This window comes from Melanotaenia boesemani, chromosome 15, assembly GCF_017639745.1.
Source record: "Melanotaenia boesemani isolate fMelBoe1 chromosome 15, fMelBoe1.pri, whole genome shotgun sequence".
Lineage (NCBI taxonomy): Eukaryota > Metazoa > Chordata > Actinopteri > Atheriniformes > Melanotaeniidae > Melanotaenia > Melanotaenia boesemani.
Window position 1 is genome coordinate 7309867 of NC_055696.1, and position 22670 is coordinate 7332536.

Here is a 22670-nt window from a genome sequence, read left to right on the forward strand (position 1 = left end):
AATATGGGTGCTTTCAGAACAGAAGTGATTCATGCCTTGTACCCCTCACTCTTCTAACAAAAAAAAACCTTTTTTTTATGTCATTGTTTTATTTTTGACAATACAGAAAAATTCACGTACCAGAAATGAATTTCTCTTGTTGGAAACAGCCACACTCTAAACAGAAAACCTCATTTAAATATTTTGGTTTTGAAAAATTAAACTATTAATATGTTTGAACCTAAAATCCATACTGATCTATAATTGTAAGCATAAAAAAGCATTTACTCTGTTGCAGTAGGAAAACAAATATACTGTATTTTCATCAGAATCGAGGAAACCTGAGAGTTTTGGAAGCATTAATACAGACTTCCAAGTTGAATTTTTCATCAATCCCTCTGTCCTTGACTTCCAAAGATTAATACAGTATGATTGATAAACAAGAGGCTTCGCTTACCTTGCTATTAATCCCAACTGCTGTTGTGTTAATATATTTTTATTTATTTTGTTTTTATTATCATACTACTCTCTTCATTCTCAGGTGGAATTCTATTTGAATAGTTCGCAACAACTTAATTGAAGTGATATAATTTGTTTTATGTATCACTTTACGTTGCAGTATCATTGTGTAAGAATTATCTTTGTGATTCATTAGACCTTGTTTATTGTATCCTTTACAATGTCCTGATAAAATCTAAACTAGGGTTACTGAAAATGTGACAGTATGAAATAATTTGAAATGAATTGTTTTGAGATGTGTTGCTACCATGAAATCCCAAATGAGCTAATATTTTCCTGACATTCTAAAATGCCTATGTTTCAAGATCTGATATGTTGTTTATGTACTATTGGGAATGAACTATGAGTTTATTCTGTTTTACTAACATTTTACACGGCATTCCAGTTTTGGGGGGATTTCAGCTTTCTATAACAAAACCACAAAGATAAGAAGCTATGCAGCAAAGAATAAAACTCATTCATCCATCTATTTTCTACTGCTTTCTGTAGTGGTATGTTAGAGTTTTAGAAACGTTTTTGACATCAGAAAATCAATTTGCTATGAGGACAAAATGCTTGGAATTAAAAAATTGAGGGAAATGTTACTGTCCTTGTGTGCCTTAACGTAAAACAAAAACAGCTCTGATGTATTTTTCATGGAAGAGCATATACCTGGCAACTCGTCCATCGCCATGACCTGAATCCAAGCATCAAAACTAATACTGGAAAATAGTCTGTTTATCCCCATAATTTAAATACATTCAGAGGGGCTGTGCCTTTCCTCTTCCCGCTCCTCCTGCTCCTGTGGCACTAATCACCCCTCATACACAAATGCTTCGAATGGTGAAGGCTGTGACTCCATGTCTGGGGAAGGGGAGGGAGGATGCTCAGAGCGAATGCAACCTCTCTAGACAGCAGTATGAAGTAACAGTCCGCACGTTGTTCGCACTCTGGATGGTACTGGGATGTATTTTGGAAGAGGGGTCGGGTAGCAGGGCCCACCAGCATCACCGCCACTGAGCCTGACATGAATGATAAGTAAAAGACCTCTGTCAAAAGAGTGAACAGCGTCGGAATGCGCACAAGTCTGCAGGGCTCGCACCCAGGCTTCTCCCAACGGAATTTAACATCTTGGACCTACCTCGATTTGTTTGTAAACACCCAAAATCAATAGAAACAAACTAGGAGAGTGATTAAATTGATTCAGCAATTTATTTTTTCTCATAATCACTTAGCCCCCCTTTTGAGTGGGGAGTTGTTTTTTTGGGTGTGTTTTCTTTTGTGAAGCGCGAAGACAAACTTCTACAATGGCACTGGTTATGGAGCCTGTGAGCAAGTGGAGCTCCAGTCAAGTGGTCGAATGGATGAAAGGTGGGTTTCTTGCATCATGACTGCCCAGCAGAAACCGATATGTTCAAATTCCTATGTTACCATGAATGTTGTGTTCCACGGAGAGTCAAAATGCACACAAACTGACTCCAGAAAACAAAACACCTGCTGAGCCTCGGATTTCTTTCAAATCGGCCTCTGTGCAGCTTTTATATCAATCTATTGTTTTCTATCGATTTTCCTATCAGTAATGTTGAAGCCACTTGCTCTTTCAGGCGGTTATGTTATCCAGAGTGTCGCGCTTCCAAATAGCAACAAACGGTTTAAAAGCTATTGTGTCCTGCGGTGGTCATTGTTAACGCAGGGCTGCCTTGCAGGAGACTGGGAGACAACGGAGATTGCACATAAATTCTTACACTTCTCTCTGTGTTTAGAGACAGACTTAAGTTGCTGAACAAGCTTTCAAACTGTGCGTCCACAGAATTACAAAGAGCAATCTTTAGAGCTTTTGCAGCCATCTGTGTCAAATGCTGATCCATAATTGTTCTGAAATCTTCCAAGAAGTCATATCTGACACCGAAGAGCATCTTATAAGACTAAACGCACTGAAACCTTGAGTAAGCCCCCATTAGAGTGCTAGTGTTCACCTCTTATATTAAGCAATTGTCCTGCTTCAAGTGGAAACGGCCTTTTTTATGTTTGGTAGTAGTTTAAGAACCCTCCATCAGAGTAATGTTTCTGCAGTAAGAAGGCACAGATTGGCTTCAGATTGATAATACTGCTTTCTTCAGGCCAGTTGCATCCAGGAAAGAGTGAACTGACCGGAACTGTCATTAGTGGAATACTGGAAATGGGTTACTTGACACAATTAATCTGTGCCAGATTAGTGTTTCCTTTGATCCAAAGATCTGTAAATGCCCCAAACAACTGTGCAGGATTTATATCCTCAGCCCACTCAGTGCACAGACTCCTCATCAGCATTGCTTATTTTCTGTTTACGTTTCAGAGCGTTATTTCTGCAAGTATTTGTGATAGAAATGTAAGAGGAAATGTTCTTCTCAGTAGGAGGCAGTTATCTGCCTCTTTCTATTTGTCTATTAATACAGAAATTGTTTCGGTAGTGTGTGTTGTTTTGCAGCTCCACGTGCTCACGTGTTAAGCCACAGGCCTCCACATGAAACCATCACATCCATACATTTTTACTGCCTCAACAACCCCCCCACCCCACCCCCACCCCCAACACACACACACGCCCACACACACATACATACACATGCATCATCGTAATTCTCAGCCTGTCGGTCTTCTCTGCTGGCTCAGATCACAAGGGATCACAGAGATCAGACCACTATTAGTATGATTTGTCCCTGAATGTGATGCCCCCTTTTAAAGATGAATGTTGTGCCTCTTTAAAGAAACTAATTGCAAGTGTTTCGCTCTAAAGAGGATTTATACAAACAACGATGACATAAACAAATGTACGAAAACAGGCAAAACACCACAGCCAATCAGTTAAAATTAGATCTGTAAATAAGTAATATGATCGGTAAGTAAGTTGTAAGTACAAGCAAGAAAAGTAAAGGGCAAGAAGTGGAGCTTGGATATGAGAGAGCACCCTTGAGTGTCCCACATCTGACAAGTGGAGCAGAGACTGTTCTTGTGCCCAGTGCCCAGTAATGGTAATTTAAAGTGAGGGACAAAAGTAGCACTGAGAGACACTGAGGCAGAGGAAACAGTAGAGTGGGGGGTTTACTGTTGTCTCACATCCATCCTGAAACCCTGAGTACTGGCAGCATTTTGTCTATACCATTCACAGGTTCCATTATTAGTATACCGCCCTGTGATGTCACTGGAGGCCAAATAGGGGCACCCTGTGACCTTCCCACAGTCCCACTCTCCACCCCCAGTTAGTTTTGTGTGAGCTAGACGCTCTATTCACAGCTGTGACAAAGCTGTTTAAACACGAGTCTCATCTCCACAGAGAAAAGAATTCCAGCTTTTCACCGAAAATTTGTTCTTGACACACTAAGTGAGCAACATCCAAGCAAATGCATATATGTGTCTTTCACTGCTGTATATATATTTTTATTTTAAAGTTAGCTTTATGTTTTGAGCTGCAGATCAAATTCAGGCATTGCATAAGCTCCCCTTTTCTTTTCTGACAGTGTGCCTAAGCATAATTCATGCTTTGTAAAGTATATCAATTTTATCTTTGTTCTCCTCTAACACATACTTGCACACTCACACTCCCCTTGTCTGACACACACTGACAGTGATCAATGACTGTTCAGATTAGCACAAAGCCTTTATGTTAATGCTAACAGACTTGAACAGCTCTCCTTCCTTACATTACAAGTGGATTATCTAGAATGGAGATCAGGACATGTCAGCACTCAGCTTTTAATTTCTCATTTGTGTGCTTTATAATCTGACCTGTGTATAAAATGGGCAGGAAAACTGGTGCACCAGAAAGGACTTAGTGCAATCTGTGATTTATACCATTTGTAGAAAGGATTTCATGTTGTTTCTTTAAATAGGTGACAAGTAAGGAACATTTATGGTATTTTTAAAGGGAGACGCTTTTACAAACACAATGTTTCTTATCGTTTTGCCACTTTCTAATTTCATTATACCTCTCCTTTACATGGCAACCATCAACATGAGCATATCATGCTGTAAAATATTTTCTAAAATATGTCATAACTCTTTGAGAGTCTTTTAGTTATTCCCATGTACCACATTGCTACATTGGCTGAATTTCTCAGGTATCATTTATGCCTCCCCTCTTATTTATTTCATCCTGCCATCAGAGAGAATTTCTTGCCAAAAACCTGCTTTGTCGTTTCTATGGCAACATGGGTATACTTCATTGACATAATGAGTCTCAATTAACTTGGTAAAGAGGCTGATTAGTTAAGCCTTAAAGTGTTTTGCTAAACCATACAGCTCCCTATGTTTCCTCTCCACCACTTAGCTGCCAGCTGAACCCAACGTGAATGCCTGATCAGGTTTGAGCTCCAAGTCCCATGTATATGATTATGATGAGGAAAGAGTTGTTAGTTTTTGTATGTAGGAGAAAAAGAAATGAAAATATGGATACAGAAAGTGGCAAAATGGCTACATGTATACAATAAGCCACACAAAAGCTACCTTCTTTGTTTCCTGATAAAAGCTGCTCATGAGCATGCAGAGCACTTTTCCAACAAGGTACTTGCATAAAAAGTCATTTTATTTTATTATTATTTTAATCTTATTATAGTGTTATGTTAATGAACAAAACTGATGTAAATTATAAAGTAGTATGCAGAAAATCCATGCAAATACAATAAAAACTCAATCAAATTAATTTGCATGTTAGTTTTTGTAAACAATGTAAAATGTACTAATTTGCAAGGACAGGAGCTTAGAAAAATGCACTCCATAAATGGCCAATTTCTGTCAATTTCTGAGCCAAAGAAAGTTATAGTCAAGTTTGAATAATAATGTTTAATGCTTCTGGGTTTTATTGTCTATCCCAACCATGATCTATATTAATGCTTCTGTTTGCCCGTTTTCAACTTATACATTTAAAAATCTAAGCCATAAAACTGTTTATACAGACGGGAGCTACAGAGTAATTTTGTTGTAGTCTGCAGCCCTTCATTTACTGTTTGTCCAGACGTCTTCACTCCTGCTGCAGACCTAAAATATGCAAAACAAGCTGAGTACGGAGTCACTGCCTTGTTCAATTTAGAGCCCCCCAGCCTCCCATTTATCCCTGAAAATGCATTTCAGTGGAGTTTAGTGAGGAGCGTAGGGGTGTTGGTGTTGTCAGATTGCTTGTGTGACACTGACTGTATTCACACTTGAATGTTGCATAATACAACCTCTGCTCTCATGCTGACTGGCAAAGAGAGTAATATGAAGCTTGTTAGCACATAGAGTGCAAATAGAGGCTTCACAAGAAATCTAACAAGTCACCTTTTAGAAATTTAATTTTACACTTGCCGAGCTGTGTTGAACATTTTTCCTGCGTGGTTCCCTCAGGTCTGGATGACTGCCTGCAGCAGTACATCAAAACCTTTGAGAAAGAGAAAGTAGGAGGGGACCAGCTGCTGCGCATCACCCACCAGGAGCTGGAGGATTTGGGAGTATCCAGAATTGGCCACCAGGAGCTCATTCTAGAAGCTGTGGACTTACTCTGTGCTCTGGTGAGTCCAAACTTCCCACAACGTCTTCCCATCACTCTGTAAAGTCACTTTAGAGTCCTAAGATGAAGTTTCTACTGAATATTTGCATCCTCCTTAGTTTTCCAAAGTGCTTTAAATGTGAGGTGTATAAACCAATTTGTAGAATTAGATTAGGTAAAAAACAAAAAGAACAAACTCTCAAAGTATGAAACATTTGAGCTGAATAGGTTAGCTATACGTTTGCTTCAGTTAGTCCATTAATCTGTAAACAATATGAGTAACTGCGGGAATAAACTTTATGTGAGCTGGAATGCTTTAGGCAACACTTTTAAAATATCACATCAGATCTGCTAGAGCGTAATCTGTAAAATGTCCTCCACCTCGGGCAGGCAAATCTTAAAACTGTCATTAGTGCAGAGATGGATTACAGCCACATTTTAAGTGATTTCTGCTGCTAAAGAAAGCTGCTCTGCTTTTTTGATATGTTTAATATGTTGCTAAAGTGGTAAGAGCATGATAGGATTCAGGTCATAATGCTCTGTTCACATATTACTGCAGTGACCTGGTTACCTTGTTTAATGCTGGTGAGATCACAACAGTGAAGAAACAGCAGCCTTAGCTTCCTGGTTGGAAGAGAAACCGGCCTGTAGCTGCTGATAGAATAATATAATCCAATCAATTTAGGCTTCTGTGCCAAAACTTGGGTAGCTGTCAGGAAGTGTCACAAAAGAGGATGAGGTGAAATGAAATCAGTAGGAGACTTTTACCAATGTAGTAATCCCACAGAGTGGTGATTTTTGCTTTCTGTCTGTCGTTAACAGAGACAAATGAACCGGATTTGTTTGGATTTTCCTGGAGTTGATGCCTGCAGCCTTTTTTCAGCAAACATCTGTCAGTAAAAGACAGTATGGGCAATTTATTAAAAACAAACTTGTCCCAAAGTCTCCCCTAGTTGTCCTCTGATTTTAAATATGGATTTATTGACCTACATTTTCAAAACTATTAACTAAGTGGATTTGCTTTTGATTTTTGCTTGTTTTGCAGTCTCTGCTTTTGGGTCACAGGGAAAAGTCAGACTCAGTAAAACATTGCTTTTCTACCAGTGCAGTGGTAATTGTTTTCCTTACTTGTACTTAAGTTTTTGATCTTTGTTAATCAATTTAAACAGCCACTTTAAGTTTGAATGGCATCTAATTAGGACTAGGAATTACTTTTATTTTCATATTACCTTAATGTATCGGGTAGCTACTTATTTTTTGGGTAGAAAAAAGGTTAAAAAGTTTTAACAAAATGTCTGTTATCATTTCCCAGACCCTAAGAATATATTTTCAAATGACTTATTTTGTTCGAACAACAGTCTAAAATCCAAAAGTCCACATAGATAACTTGACAAGCTGTAACTTTTTTCAAGAACATTAGATTAGATAACTTATTACTTAAAATAACAGACTCAGAGTTTTTCTGTGAGAAAGCACAATGTCATTACTGATATTTTAAAACTAGTAAAATGTAGAAGTTAATTTTATGTTTAAATAAATGTAAGACACACCCACTTCAGATTTGAGAATTGTTTTGTAAGATGACAACAGGCTTGTCATCCACCTGTAGCACTCAGCTGAGTCAGATGGAGTAAATTATGTAAAGGGATAAAATGATAGATGATTTAGAAGTTGGACTGCTGGCAGGTGGGTGGAAGAGTGATGGAGATTGGTTTGAGTTAACCCCCAGAGATCTACAGAGAAACTGGATGGAGATTTCGTGAACTGAGGGTCGCAGACACAATCTGAATCTAAACTCCTCTCATCCTTCATCCCTGCACAGGGGGCCCTGCGTCAGCCTCAAAGCCTCTTACGTAACTGGGATTTAGTTTTAAGTCTGTCAGGCACTCCTGTATTAAATATGATTACTGGACCTCCTGCTGAGTTCTCTCCTCCCAAGAAAATTCTTATGTGGGAGTCGGAGACACCACAAGCTTGCATGTGCAGCATGCAGGGTAACGAGTGCTCAGCTATGCACGGATACTCAAAGGGACAGCTGCTCTCTGATATGTTTGTTTATATCTGTAGCATTTCAATTGTGCAGCAAAGTGGATTCAGTCTGCCAGTGGTTCTCAAAAAGCAGTATCAAGACAACAGTAGGTTTCAGTCTCCTTGGCGGAGATATTCTTGGAATACATCGCAGTTAAAATGAACACTGACAGAATGTTCAAATAGAGGGATTTTACTTTCTTCTCTCCTTTAGAATTACGGGCTGGAGACTGAGAATCTGAAGACACTTTCTCATAAACTCAGTGCATCTGCCAAAAACCTGCAGAACTTCATCACTGGCCGGCGGCGCAGTGGTCATTATGATGGCCGAGCCACTCGCAAACTGCCCAATGACTTCCTTACCTCTGTGGTGGACCTCATTGCTGCTGCCAAGAGCCTTCTTGCATGGCTAGACAGGTGAGATTTGCATAAACGTGGCCAGAAATATCTGGGTATATACATAACTATGCATTCATCTGCACACACATTGATGGATTCATCCACAAAATGTTTATTACACTTTCAAGCAAAAAAAAAAAAAGTTTAGCTCTGAGTTTGCATTTATGTTTTTAGTACAAGTGTTGCATGTATGGTTTAATCAAGCAAAAAACTGGCTTCAGAAAGCAGTGATGCCTGACATCTTGTTTTTCTTCTCATGTGTGTTTTTTTTTTCTTTCAGAGCCAGATACAGACAAGTTACATGTTCTATAATGCCCATGACCAATCAGCTAACAGGAACAAATAACTTATATAACTAGATTCTGACAATGTGACCAAAATACACTGAACAAGTCTATTTATATAAAGCTTTATCCCTCACGTCTCTGTGGGATTGTGCCTGTGCGTTTGTGTGTGTTTGTGTCTTGATGTGTTTGTAGTGTTAAGTCCTACATGCTACAGTACTGTAGATTTTTCGTTTGAATTGACCATTAGGACCACACAAGGAAACCACAATGACCAGTTAATGTAATATGATATATTTATTTCACTATTCTACAAACTACATAAGATAAACATGTAAAAATGTAGGATAATAAAGCATGAATTAATTAAACTGTGGGGTTAATTAATGTTCAAGAGAATGAAGATAGAAATCTGAACCCAACTAAACTAAATTTGATGGGCTGTTTAAGAAGTCGGCTTAGACTGATAACTAATACAGGAAGATTAATTCTCTATCACCAATCTTTTGTGACACCAGTCATGTTCATAGCAAACCTATGAAAGGGGATCTGTCCTCGTCAGATGGTTGTGTTTTGACTGAAGTGACAACCATTTCAGCTGGACTGTTCCTGAATCCAAAAGAAAGCAAAGTCGGGTGGAGGGATCCCCATGATGCTGCCTGATAATAGTTGTTAACTATTAATAACTTGTTCCAAGTGGTTACTGTAGATCCCAATCACGTGGAGCGCAGGTGTGCTGCTTAACATGTTGCAAAATAAATAAACATCAACCTTATAGAGTTGGTGAAGAATTATAACAAATACACACAGAACAAAAACACAAAGATGGAGGCCATTTTCTCCTAAGCTGCCTCTTACCTGCTACAGTCAAACCAATAACTTAGAGGCAGACAAAGAATGTTCTCTTTCAGGAAGAGCTAATCCTCTGGTCATCTGTTTAAAATCCAACCGTGACATTTGTTGATCAATAAAATGCCAAAGCACGGCTTTTTAGGTGTGTTTCTCTTCTTGCTGGGACATTTGTCCCACCAGAACACTACATGTTTGATGAATTTGTAAGTTCAAAGCTGACAACATTCGACAGAAATAAAATGATTGCCATTGTTTTTTTTCCTATAAAGAAGACATAATAAGCATATATGATGAAAGAGGACATTGTTGATTACACTGTGTGCTCATGTTAATGATTTAAAAATCTTAAAAATTTTAAATGTTGTTTTGAAATAATTTAGTTTACATCCTGATAAATAATCTTAGTTGTAGATGATTATATGTTTTAAAATGTTTCCACACATTTACCAGTGATTTACTCTCAGAGGAAGAATGGTCTAATGGTTCAGTCCAGGTGCTCCTTCTTTTTCAGGTCTCCATTCGCTGCAGTGGCAGATTACTCCGTGACCAGAAACAACGTGATCCAGCTGTGTCTTGAGCTCACAACAATTGTACAACAGGTAAATAAACTGCAGAATATTATTTAATCATAATCATAGTATTTTTCTTTTTTTTTATTACAGCATCATATATGTTTGCTGCAATTGTAGTATTAGTAAAAATTTTTCATTGGGTCAGATCAGGTTAGAATTGATCCCAAATCTGAGTTTGATACCATTTGTTTCTGCTCACTGCTGGTGAATGACAGTCAATCATGTATGACTCAGTAAATAAGTGATACTTAATAGCTTAGTCTTTATGGAAAATAGCCATGATTTAGAGGTAAGAGAAAAATTAAAGCTGGGAAAAAATTAAAGGTGGGAGTGAAAAAGGGCAAAGCAGAGAGAGCTGAAGGCTGAGAGAGGAAGATTGGCAAAGAGTAATAAAGAGACTTGCCTCCGCATTGGTGACTCATTTGTTTTATGTTTGTGCAATGCATGTGTGGGAGTGTTGGGGGTTATAGGTGCCAAACTGCTCGATTTTTTGCTTATATCCACCTACAGCAGAAATGCCAATTATAACTCCATTTAGATGAATTCTCTTGAGGTAACAGTGCTCTCTGAATGTTCCCCAGGACTGCTCTGTGTATGAAACAGAAAACAAGATCCTCAATGTGGTGAGTTTCTGACTTAGATCCAAGAAAATTAAGCTATAATGTGCACACTTTGAAATCATAATCATCCCTAATGTGTCCTCCTCAGTGTAAAACCTTGTCTGAAGTGTGCGACCAAATTATCACTCTTTCTTCGGATCCGATGGTGTCCCAGTCTGCACATTTGGAAGTTGTGCAGCTAGCCAACATAAAATCCACTGAAGGCTTGGTAAGACTCTTTCAAGCTTCCACTGTGGTCATTTCACACAATCAAATTGGGGTAAGATGTCAAGAGGTTTCTTGTGGCTTTGTAGCTCATGCAACTGATTAATATATTAACAACAAACATATAATTCTTTTTATTAATTCGAACGATGCAGATTAATGAACATCAGTACAAAAAAGCATGATGTAAATAAAAGCAAAAGCATGCTGCTCATTTACAGAGTAGCAGCAAATGTAATAGCAGATGATAGTTGAGTAATTAGTCCTCAGAAATGAAAAATAAATAAAAAGATTAAAAGGTTAATCTGCATCTGTATTGATAGTTGATGGTTATGTCAATAAAAGCTGAAGTAATACCTGCCTTTTTTAGGACTAATCTACATTCTAATTATCCTTAGGATGGTCTTTCTCAAATTAGAGTGCCCTCATGCGCTTGCCCGGGTCCAGATCTTAGACTATGTCCACTTCATCGAGTTTAATGACTTGTTTGGCAGTTTTACAGCAGTTTTACATGTGAACAAGGAAATGGTCCAATAAGCCCTGCAGGATGATGTACAATTACCCTGTATGCAGCGTGGATGGAACTAATGCTGCTGTCAAGCTGCGGTTAAGTGGGTACATTGGTCTTTAATGATTGGTTAGGAAATTTTGAATCCCCTCCTCCCCAAAAATGGCTTGAATTGGAGACATTGTAAGTCTGAAGAGTGTAATGAAACAATTCTGTCTGCTACCATGAAACTCATATTGAAATATAAGTGTAGTTTATTCATAACAATTGCAGCATGTCTGTAGCTTAGCAGTCAGAAAATATAAAGTTTGCACAAAGTTTGCTACATTGCTAATATCCTAATAACAATAAAAGTTTACATGTAGAGATCAGGAAATGGTACATGCTGAGTTTATACCAAGGATTCAGCTTCCAATTGCAGAATAATCTCTTAATATACATGTCCAGCACTCTACATTTGCTCACAAGACAGCCCTTTGATAAACTTAAACAAAATTCAGTCTACTTGAGATATGAAGATGTAAAACTGTTTTTCAGGTTTGATGAAATGAACAGAGGAAAAAGTCTACAAAGAAGTAAAGTACAAAACTACTACTAATGCTGGATGATGTTATATAACTAATAAAAAGCAAACAAACAAAACAAACATAACAGCATGACTATCTTTTGTGATTCAAATTTGGCATGTGTAGCATGTCTTTTACTGCAAATGTTAAATCACCTGCTCAGCTGCAATACTAACTTTGCCTGATCTCTTTCTTTCAGAACAACTTTTAAAAGGACTATGTTCCTAATTGAACAGCAAACACATACAACCCAAATTCCCAAAAAGTTGGGACCCTGTGTAAAATGTGAATTAAAAACAGAATGCGATGATTTGCAAATCCCATAAGCCCATATTTACCACCAATAAGATATGAACAACATGTTAGATAGTGAAACTGAGGCATTTCATGAATTTAATGGCAGCAGCGTATCTCAAAAAAGTTGGAACGGGGGCAACAAAAACGCTGGAAAAGTAAGTGGCACAAATCAAAAGCATCTGGTGGAGCATTTGACAATTAATTAGGTTAAATAGCAACTGGTCAGTAACATGACTGGGCATAAAACGAGCACTTCAGAGAGACAGAGCTTCTTGGATGTATAGATGGGTAGAGGTTTACCAATCTGCGACAAACTGCATCTGAAAATTGTGGAACAATTCCAAAAAATATGTTCCCCAAAGACTTTGAAAATCTCACCATTTACTGTAGAAAAGATTCAGAGAATCAGGAGAATTTTTGTGCACATGAGACAAGACAAAAGGTCAAAACTGGATGCTGGTGATCTTTGGGTAAGATTGAAATTTGCAGATCATTGCATTCTGGACTTTTTTTCTTCTTTTTTTCTTTTACATTTTATGCAGTGTCCCAACATTTTCTAATTGGGATTGTGGGTACTTCTGAGCTATGAAGTGACTAAATACATTTTCTAAATAGGTTTCTAGGCCCAGATTACAAAATACATATTTTCTCATTTCCTTCTAGAGGTATGACATTCCTCTTCTTCATTTTAGCATGATGAATGCAACTTAGATTTTCATTTGAAGTGCTTCAAGCTTAGACAACTGTATTAAAGAAATAACAGAGTCGCAGATTTTATTAGGTAATAATTTGCTCCTCTGTGATTCAGTGTGTTTAATTTGTTGTTTTGAATAGAGGACAAGTGACAGTACACTGTGCGCTTTGCTGTAGATGTTCCAGAACTGGGTTTTGTTGAGCTGGTGGGCATGTGAGTCAGCTGACAACATGCAACAGAAAAAGATGTTGGCCATGTTGAAATGAGTGAAGTACTAACAGCTACATTGTGCAAATGGCATTGCAACAACTGACAAACATATTTGCATCTTTTGTAGATAATTGTTTAGCAGCACAGACGAGTGGTTGCTTCTGCTGCATAACCATTATCACTTTGCTGGACTCTGTCTTTGCACTGACCTACACTCAAACACAAGCCCCCTGCTTAGGGCCACAATATAAACCCCCACCCCCACACAAATGCTTGTATCGGGCATGAAAGTTCTCTCATTCGTTCAGTGAACCCTGAACACAACAGTGGGCCAAGTGGCCTAAAAATAAACCTCCTCCACTCATCTTGAAGACTGGCATGCTGCTTCTGTGTATCTGTGAGCGACTGTGTGTGTGGCACAGTTATGCATGTGGACTCATGCATATCTGTGTGTTTGAGTCTGGTTCTGTGTGTATGTTTGTTACGCACTTTAGATGCCTTTTAGTGAAAGCTTGGAGTTTTAGCTATCTTGCAACAGACCAGCAGTATTTGCAGATATGTAATCCTCCATGTTTGATTTAATCGGCTTGGAGGCAGACTTGAGTGGGACCAACTACATGAGATAAATTCAAAATATGGCAGGTACATTTGAAAAGTACAGCAATGGGATGTTTTGCAAATCTAATGTAGTTATTTAAGACTTTGTGAGACAAATCTGAGCTTTCGCTTCTGATAAGATATAAAAGATAAATCCAGATTTCTACCTCTTTTGCTGTTCAAACAGATTTATGCAGATTTGCAAATATGAAATGACCCTGGTCTGTTCTGTAAATATTTGTGTGCCTGTGCTGAGGTATGCTGAGTATATATGCACAATGGGACAGTTTGCCTTATAAGATGAAAATGAACATTATTGCTATATTCCCTCAGGGCATGTATATCAAGTCGACGTATGATGGTTTGCATGTGATCACCGGGACCACTGAAGGAGTAAGTACAAGCCTCTTTGTATTCACCTTTGTTCCCCTCTGTGTTCATTCACTTCAGTTGCAATTTACAAAGTGAAGAGAGTCACTTAACCTCTTCCTTCCTGAAGTACTCTCTTCTAAATCTGCCAGTATTTTCAATGAAAGCACACCCTAGTACTTGAAGCTGTCCAGTACCACTATGACTAAAATGGATATAGAGCATTAACATGCTTCAAGTTTGTTGCAACAAATTTGGTTGACCTGGACTCGAGTCTTTAGAACAGGTTCAATAAAATTATTACAACAGTTTTTATTATTATAACTGTTATTGTGAGGCTGCTATTACTCTCTGATCAATAGTTTTCACTAGGGAGAATATAAATATCCATTTTTGTGGTGGAGTTATACCAATTCCATTCTGAATAACTAAAGGAAAAAGAGACTTGGTGTACTTCTGAGTTAAACCATGTGTTTCTCATCTATACAGCCGACAACAACAACAGCTGTGCAGCTGTTACTGACGGAATTTGAGGATGTTGTTTTTCTGTTTATGTTTAAATAAAAAGTCCAATTGGGACAGGATGAAGTTAAATCTCAGTAATCTCTGTCTCTTCAGTCCCTGGCTGACCGCTGTAAGAAAATCCATGCTGGAGATGAAGTCATTCAGGTCAACCATCAGACAGTGGTAAGGCCATGCTAACTTTCCACTGGCTTATTGTAGTGTGCAGATTTTAATATCTTCTGTCCAAATTAACATATGATTTCCACTTGCATTATTTATTTACATTTGCAGATATAGATTTTTTTTATGCAAATTTTTATGCTTTGAACATAGAAAATAGTTTTTGAGGACTTGTGCTGCACTGCATGGATGTGTTACTTTACTTATCACTGGGCTAATCAGCTTGTCTGATGAAAGCAGGGCCAAAAGTATTTCCTTCACAAAAATACTTTGCTAGACCCTATGTATTTATGTAGGGCTTATGTTTATATGTCCATAGCTTATTCAAATAATTAGACCTCTTATTATTTGTGATGCGAAATAAACCATAATCCCTTTGTTCTGTCTATGTGGAAAAGCAGTGGGAAAAAAAATGGGAACAATGCTATAAAGTTCATTGCTGGGCCCATACTTGGGGTGTCACTATTCATTCCTCATATTTCAACATGGGAGTTTTGTGACGTCTCATTATTCTGAGCTATGCACAGCTTCTACTTGAGCACAAATCAGCCAAAGTCTGTTCACAGCAGACATTTTAGTGTGTCATAAAAAGAGAGGCTCAGGTGTGATTCATAATTTAAAAACTATTTCATTTGGTTAATCTTGCTGAAGAAATCTGATATTTACATTTTTCTATTTAGCTATATAGACTTTATTACAGGTATGACCTATAGGGAACTAACCCATTGCTAACAAACCTGTACCCCTTCTGCTGTGATTCATCAAAACGTCTGCTGTGAAAAAGGTTTATTGACCTCTCATTGATTTCTGCCAATGAGACATAACTGAAAAAGGTGCCTGTTGCCAAGATGTACATAGACTATTTTGTGTACGAAAGGAAAAAACTTCGTGCAGTGCAGAATTTAAATATAGTCTCTATTGTTTGAAATAATTGCAGCCTGGATGTTCAACACCAAGATGCATGGTAATTACACATCTGCTTATTTCAGTCAGTCAACTCACCCCTGAATGGAGTTTTTCTTATTGAAAATAAGTGGAAGTATACAGTTGATTGTGGTATCAATAATTACAGAGCATACAGAGTTTAAAGGCTTCCAAAACCGAGAACAGAGATAATATGGTGAACCTAAAGAAGCACCCAGACGGGTCTTTTAAAGCAGCCACTATAACCTGTCATAGAAGTGTAATTAGTAACATCAGTTATGGTTCAGAAGCCCATGCATACACAATACTGAAATGCCTAAATGGAACAGGGCCATGATTTATGATATAAATTGCACCAGAGCTTTCACACTTTGATATGTTGCAGCTTAATTGTCATCTGGCGTTGGCTCAGTTTTTGTGACATGTTTTAGTTCTGAAGAGTAAATTAGATTTTTCTTATAAGCCACACCAGAACAGTAAAACATCTAGATTATTATGTTTTATTAACAGTCTGTTATTCATGTGTAGTGGTGCAACAGGACGTGTTTTCTCTTGGGGAATAAACAATGTCCTGCTGCAGCCTTTTCTGAGGGAGCAGCAGCTGAGTTAATGTGACAGTCTAAGAAGGATATCCTGTACATAAACATGGTTGACATGTGTGATGATCTAAAACTGCATTGTCAGTCAGAATGACTGCCATAACCAGCTCAAAAACTGTTAATACATTTAATTTAGTGTGACACACAGTTAAGAGCAAATTGGTAATATGATGTTGATTGTTGTTGAAAATCCCTTTAGGGATCCAACAAAGAAAAGTTCTACAAATGTCTTTACAGTAAAAAATTAGACTGTAGAATGAATGTTAAGGTGTAGAAAATCTCCACAAAATTAAGAGTATGCACTTGAAATAGGTGATGGTCTTATATTTAATGCAGCTGGGAGTGTTTCGGTGATTAGACATTTACCAAGGTTGACTTCACTCATGTCACACCAACTGTTTTTTTTGGGGTCAGTGGTGTAACTTTTTTTTAAATACACAGATAAAGCAAGTTTTGGACTCTACCCTGCTTTAGGCATTTTGTCTCTTTATTGCCCTGTCTGTAAGAAATTTCTGCACATTGGCCATCAAAATGAAAAATTACTTGCAGACGAACAAAGCGATGGCCCGACAAATGACCAGATTCTCAGGCTGCTTGGAATATATGCAAGAGAGGCACTAAAATTCAGTGCAGTCATCCAAATGGGAGATGATTTTTCTTCCCAAACTGGACCTGGCATATTTGGTTCAGCAGTAGAGACTGTATCTCTGGGCAGGATGTTTTTTTTGTGACAAATATTATTAAAACTAGGTTAAAGACTATTTACAAGTCAGGCAGTTGCTAACAACACACAGCAGCAGACTGTACCACAACATGACAGGAGCAGCACACTATGTCCTTGGCCTCCAACTCTGCATTTCTCACCAGAGACTGTTTCCTCTGCTACATTATAAACACGAGGATCACATGTACTTTTGCGATTACAAGGGCACCTAAAATAAAATGGCTCCCATCCCAGCTGAACTTCTGCATCAAGTGGATTAAATGGCCAAGTATTAAGGAGAGCAAATCTAACATTTTCATAAACTGAATCAAATCCCTGCATGATCCGCTATCCGACTGCATGTTTGGATTAAAATAAAATAATGTTGTTAGCCCTCATATCCTATCCTTGTTTGTTAGGTGGGCTGGCAGCTGAAGAACCTGGTGAACCTGCTGCGTGGGGACCCTGCTGGTGTCACCCTAACCCTGAAGAAACGCCCACAGAGCACACTTACATCAACACCTGCTCTGCTCAAAAACATGAGATGGAAGCCATTAGCACTTCAGGTGTGGTGATTACTTCAGTCTGTGTGCTTCTGTGTTGCTATTTATGTTATTTGTGTTTTATTTCTGTGCCATCGTCCTTGTACCTGGAAATAAGACTGCACAGACTCCTGACACAAAAAATCTAAAGTCCAGGATGATCCCATTAAGGCCAAAATATAAAATTAACAGAAGATTGTAATGTGATTATTTTCGTTAATAAGATATTATTATTCAACCCTGGACCTCTGAATCAAATATGTTCCATAAGGGCTGTAGTTTTGCATAAAAAAATATTCATATTAAAGCTCATGGATACTAAATTTACCCTTGTGATGAACTGGTTTAAGGTTCCAGCATCATTCATTCAGATGTCAAGATTTCATCCGTAAGTAGCATCTGTTGTCCTACTTCAGCCAAGCCAGTTACTTTACTAGGACTGTGTGCCAGAGCCAGACTGGGTGGAAATAAGAGGAACAAGTATTAAAGTAGTCCAGGCTTTCTTTGAGTCCTATTCCAGAAAAAAGGTTTTCTTTCCCCTGAGGCCCTGAAGCGCAATCTTGCTTAGCCTTCTCTCTTCACGTCCTCAAATTCCTCTTTTGCACCAAAACTAAATCTACTCTTCTGCTGGCATTTAGAAGTGAGGGGAAAAGAGTTTTTAGACACTACCGAAATTAACTGGGTAGGTGGTTAAGCTATTGAAAAAAAATTTAATTAATAACAATTTAATGATATTTTGTAAGCCACACGGAAATTCCATTACAAGGGTTTTATGATAGAAAATACAGTGTATGTACTATATCTATGATATTGGTTAGCTGGAAGTGATTCAACATTCTGGTTTAGTTTTAGCAATTAATATATTTTTTTCCCTTTTTGGATCTATGTTGATGACTTTGCAGCTCCATTTTTTAACTTAGAATGACTAGATTATTACACAAGGTAGTAAATGTGTATTAAAAAAACATAAAAAGTATAAACTATGTACCGACCATGTGTTTAGTAGATTAACTGTTTTTATAGCTGCGTTTAGAACTGAAGCAACACGCAATGCGCAATTTACCACCTTCAGTACATGACTACAACAAACAGTCCCTGACTGACTGATCAGCTGTGGAGTCTAACTTTCATTATGTCAGTTCTTGTAACTGTATCTCTCTGTCTGCCCGTCTCTCTGTCTATCATACATCCTCACACATACACATACACATGCACTCACTCACACACAGCCAATCTTCCCTCAGAGCCCCAGCAGCAGTGTCGCTACGCCCACTAGCACTTTAAGCACACCTTCCAGGAGGAGTAGCTGTGCCCTGCAGGACCTCTACATCCCTCCTCCTCCAGCAGAGCCCTATACTCCCAGGTAATCACAAGAGAACATGGAGCACTTAAAAGTTAGCATGCAGTATTTGCTTTACCAGATATTACAGTGACTGTGCTGGCAGCATGGTAGAGCATTGCTTACATGTGGATTCCTATTTTATTTTATCATACATCTATATGCTCTATCCTGACTCCTTTCATTGCTTAATGCCATTATCAAGGTGTTGCAAAGTATTAAGAAAGGCAGAAATGTTGAAGAAATGAACTTCTATAATAGCAAATAAACAAAGATGTTGATATCAGGTGTTTGTCCGACCTTATAAATGTACACAATTCATTCAGTTAGACACAATGCAGGTACACATCTAGATGCTAAATTGTACCTTTGATGCTCTGTGAAAACTCCAGTTTCTCAGTCAATGCATCATTGATAAAGCCTGAAATGTCTCCATGAGATGTACTGCCATGGGATTTTATAATCACTGAACCTTAGTTTTTGCTTACTTTGTGCTTAGAGTTATTTTGGAAATGTTAACAACGTAAACCATTCAACTGTTTTCTATACATACTTAATCCAGTTCAGGGTTGGTGCACCCTATGCAGACACCCTGAACCTGATAAACCCCAAATATTGCAAAAGGTAGACATTTTTATGTTAGCATGGTTGCAAGCCTTTTTCAATAGTCATTGTTTAAATAAATTTTATTGCTTGGCATGGCTGCAAATTCTATCCTTATGTTTATGTAGTAGTCCTTTTAGTTGATGTTAAATTAAAGAAAAAAGACTAAAACATGCCTCATAATTTTCTGTTTTTATTATGTCCCAATCCAATTAACAGAATACTGAACTAAAGCTTCTAACATGCAGCCAAAGCATGATTATTCCTCTGTGCCACAGCTATAAAAAATGAATAAATACATATGTGAGTCACAGTGTTGCACTGGGGGACATGTTGATTTAATTTAAGAAAAATATGTGAAGTATCATCTGTCTTGTCCTTTCATATATAACAAATTAATTTTTGTTATACATGCTGGGCTACATGCTATTGGCATTTCTTCCTCTATTCACTGAGATGTTGCTTTCTGTCACTAAAGAGATGACAAAGGAAACCTGCCAGATGAAGAGCCTCAGGCGGACGTCCATGCTGCAGAGGGATCTGAGTCTCCAAATTCCTACCTAGACCAGGAGTGCCGGCGCCAATTTCCCCTGGTGGAGGAGGATGCTATCCTCTACTGTTACGAGTATGACCAGAACCGAGAGGTGCCATCAATCCGCAGAGGGAGCACTCCCACCTATGGTAAGACCATTGCCTTATCTGAAAATGCATCTCTTTGAACTTGAGAGCTAAGTCTTGAAAACACTGCAAATACAATGTGTTTCTAGGTATTTTGGGTGTTTTTGAGACGTCTGAAGCTGTTTGATGTGTGTGTGGGCAGTTGTGTAATATTGACGTTCCCTGTGCCTCCTCGCTCCAGGCAGGCTCAGGCCCATCTCAATGCCACTGGAATACAACTGGGTGGGAGAGAATGAGGACCTGGCAAAGCTGAGGAGAGAGAGCAGAAGAGGTGAGTGGGAGGCAGTGGGAAAGAGAGAAAGAAAGAGTGGCAGAGAAGGACATAGGGAGCTTGAGTGAGGGGGTGGATATCTTATAATATCCTCACCCTCTCAGATCTTTGAGCCAAGAAGTGGAAGCATGAGCTGGCTTGTCAAAACTGATAACATGCTGGATATCAGCTCCTGCCTCTATCTCTTCCATATGTTCACAATCTAGCGCTGCTCCCTTTTCCCCTTCATCCCTCTCTCCCAGCTGCTCTCAGCTCTGCGGTTTCTCTGTGTTTGGATATAAAAAGTACACTGTTGCTCTGGCAACTGTATGAATATATTTCTTGAGATGTTCACATTGGTGAGGGTTGAGCTAGGTGGTAAATGCAGTGGGAGGAGACTACATGCTTTATATCAGACTTAGAGAAAGACTTGATTGATGTGTTTCTTTCCCCTGGGGGGGTGATGGTTGCTCCTTTGGGCTTTTCAGAAAAAGTGATGGTGCTATATTTATCTACAAGAGGCAGTGTTTAGAAGTTTTGAGGGCTTCTTGCCTGACAACAGCTTCATCTGTAGGTCTTTTTTTTTTTTTTTTTTAGAAAAAAGAAAGGTTTTTTAGATATTGGAGTGAAAGCATTTTAAAACATCAGACACCACTGATCACAGACCTCAGACTAGTTGGCATATTACACAGATAAAGTTTGATCAGTGCTGCTGTAGCAATGGATGCTGGCCAGAAGAAAGAACATTAATTTTTTTAAGATGATTTATGTCATATATGTGATTTTTGTTTGTGATATACATTAAAAAAAACAACAGACAAATGTTACGATACATTGTTACTTTTATTGATGCCACTTTGCTGGTTGTCTTGGTTACACGTGAACACAACATGTTACAACCCAATGTAGTCACTTACTGGTTAGGTTTAGGCAATCACATTGCTTGGTTAGGTCCAGAAAATATCTGAATAAAACATGAAATACAATGCAAAGGCACAATTTTTTAATCCTTCACAATAGATAACGTCCTAACCACAAGAGATCACATATTCTTAAAATGAAATTTTATGTCATATCTGTATGCATGAGCATATAACCCAAAAGGTCCACAATTGGGAGGAAGACAGTTTCTTTCAGCTGTGTGAAAATGTGCAGACTGACACATTAGAACTTCTGCAAACAGATGTATAACATGTGTAATACTGTACATGTCATCTTTATTGAAAACAGATAACCTCATGCAGTTTTTAAACAGAACTATGTAAGAAGTGGAAACCAGAATAAAAAAATACTACTATCAGTAGATCAGAATAAATATCAGCCTCACAAGCTGTAATGGGAATAATGTTAAAATAAACAGTGCTACTAACAGTGTTACTTTTTTCAGTTATTGGTAATTAACTAATTACTGTTTCCAATCGCTACAATGTTGTTACTGTTCCGGCCAACAAAATTAGGTGCTTTACTGTAAATCAACACACTGAAGCTTTCTTCATCTTACCAGGGGCTTTTGGGGGCAAAACAACTGAAAAATGATGATGATTGACTGAGGAAGAGTAAATTGTCATTGTGAGCCAAGTGGGGATTGAATTGGGCGAGTGTGTGCAGCCGAAAATATTCCCAGTCAGACACACAAACTGCCAAGAGACGCACACAGACATAATGAGTCTAGAGAATAACAAGAGTTTTTAAACTGTAAGCACAGACATGAGGCCTACTTGTCCCTCACTGACATAAAATGTAAGAATGTTATGTGAATGTTAATTATGATCAGAAACAAAGAGTTTCATAAAGCACTTCTCATCTAATAAGAGATGGAGCTACGACATCCAAGCAGCCTGAATACTCATCAGTGTCAATGTTTTCTGTTAGTAATTCCATCTGTTAAGTTTCAGGCTGCACAGTAATCTGGTGGTTAGCACCGCGGTCGATAGTTCGAGCCTTGGTTGGGGAGAGGATCGAACAGTGGCTTTTTGAGTATAGTTTGCATATTCTCCTTGTGTATGGATGAGTTCTCTCTGGCTAATCCGGGTTCCTCCCACCATCCAAAGACCTGCATGTTAGTTGAACTGGTCACTCTAAATTCTCCCTAGGAGTGAGTGTAAGTGGTTGTTTGTCTCTGTGTTGGTCCTTTGATAGACCGTCGACCTGTCCATGGTGTAACCTGCCTCTCA

The 22670-nt window shown here is 38.3% G+C and overlaps 1 protein-coding gene across 7 annotated transcripts in view; it reads left to right on the top strand.

Annotated features, from left to right (window-relative positions):
* The first annotated feature begins 1361 nt into the window (after positions 1-1361).
* The window catches only part of LOC121655014 (connector enhancer of kinase suppressor of ras 2-like), a 28902-nt gene continuing 7593 nt past the window's right edge, over positions 1362-22670 (top strand). For 2 of the 7 annotated variants that reach the window (XM_042009436.1, XM_042009443.1), the window contains exons 1-12: positions 1362-1848; positions 5833-5996; positions 8217-8419; positions 10031-10136; positions 10691-10732; positions 10818-10937; positions 14139-14198; positions 14793-14861; positions 17504-17650; positions 18856-18989; positions 20047-20249; positions 20428-20517. In XM_042009436.1, the coding sequence (XP_041865370.1) occupies positions 1785-1848; positions 5833-5996; positions 8217-8419; positions 10031-10136; positions 10691-10732; positions 10818-10937; positions 14139-14198; positions 14793-14861; positions 17504-17650; positions 18856-18989; positions 20047-20249; positions 20428-20517 (1402 nt within the window). In that variant the 5' untranslated portion in view covers positions 1362-1784. The remainder of the gene's footprint in view (positions 1849-5832; positions 5997-8216; positions 8420-10030; positions 10137-10690; positions 10733-10817; positions 10938-14138; positions 14199-14792; positions 14862-17503; positions 17651-18855; positions 18990-20046; positions 20250-20427; positions 20518-22670) is intronic. The other 5 variants (XM_042009437.1, XM_042009438.1, XM_042009439.1 and 2 more) reach the window with 5 other exon arrangements.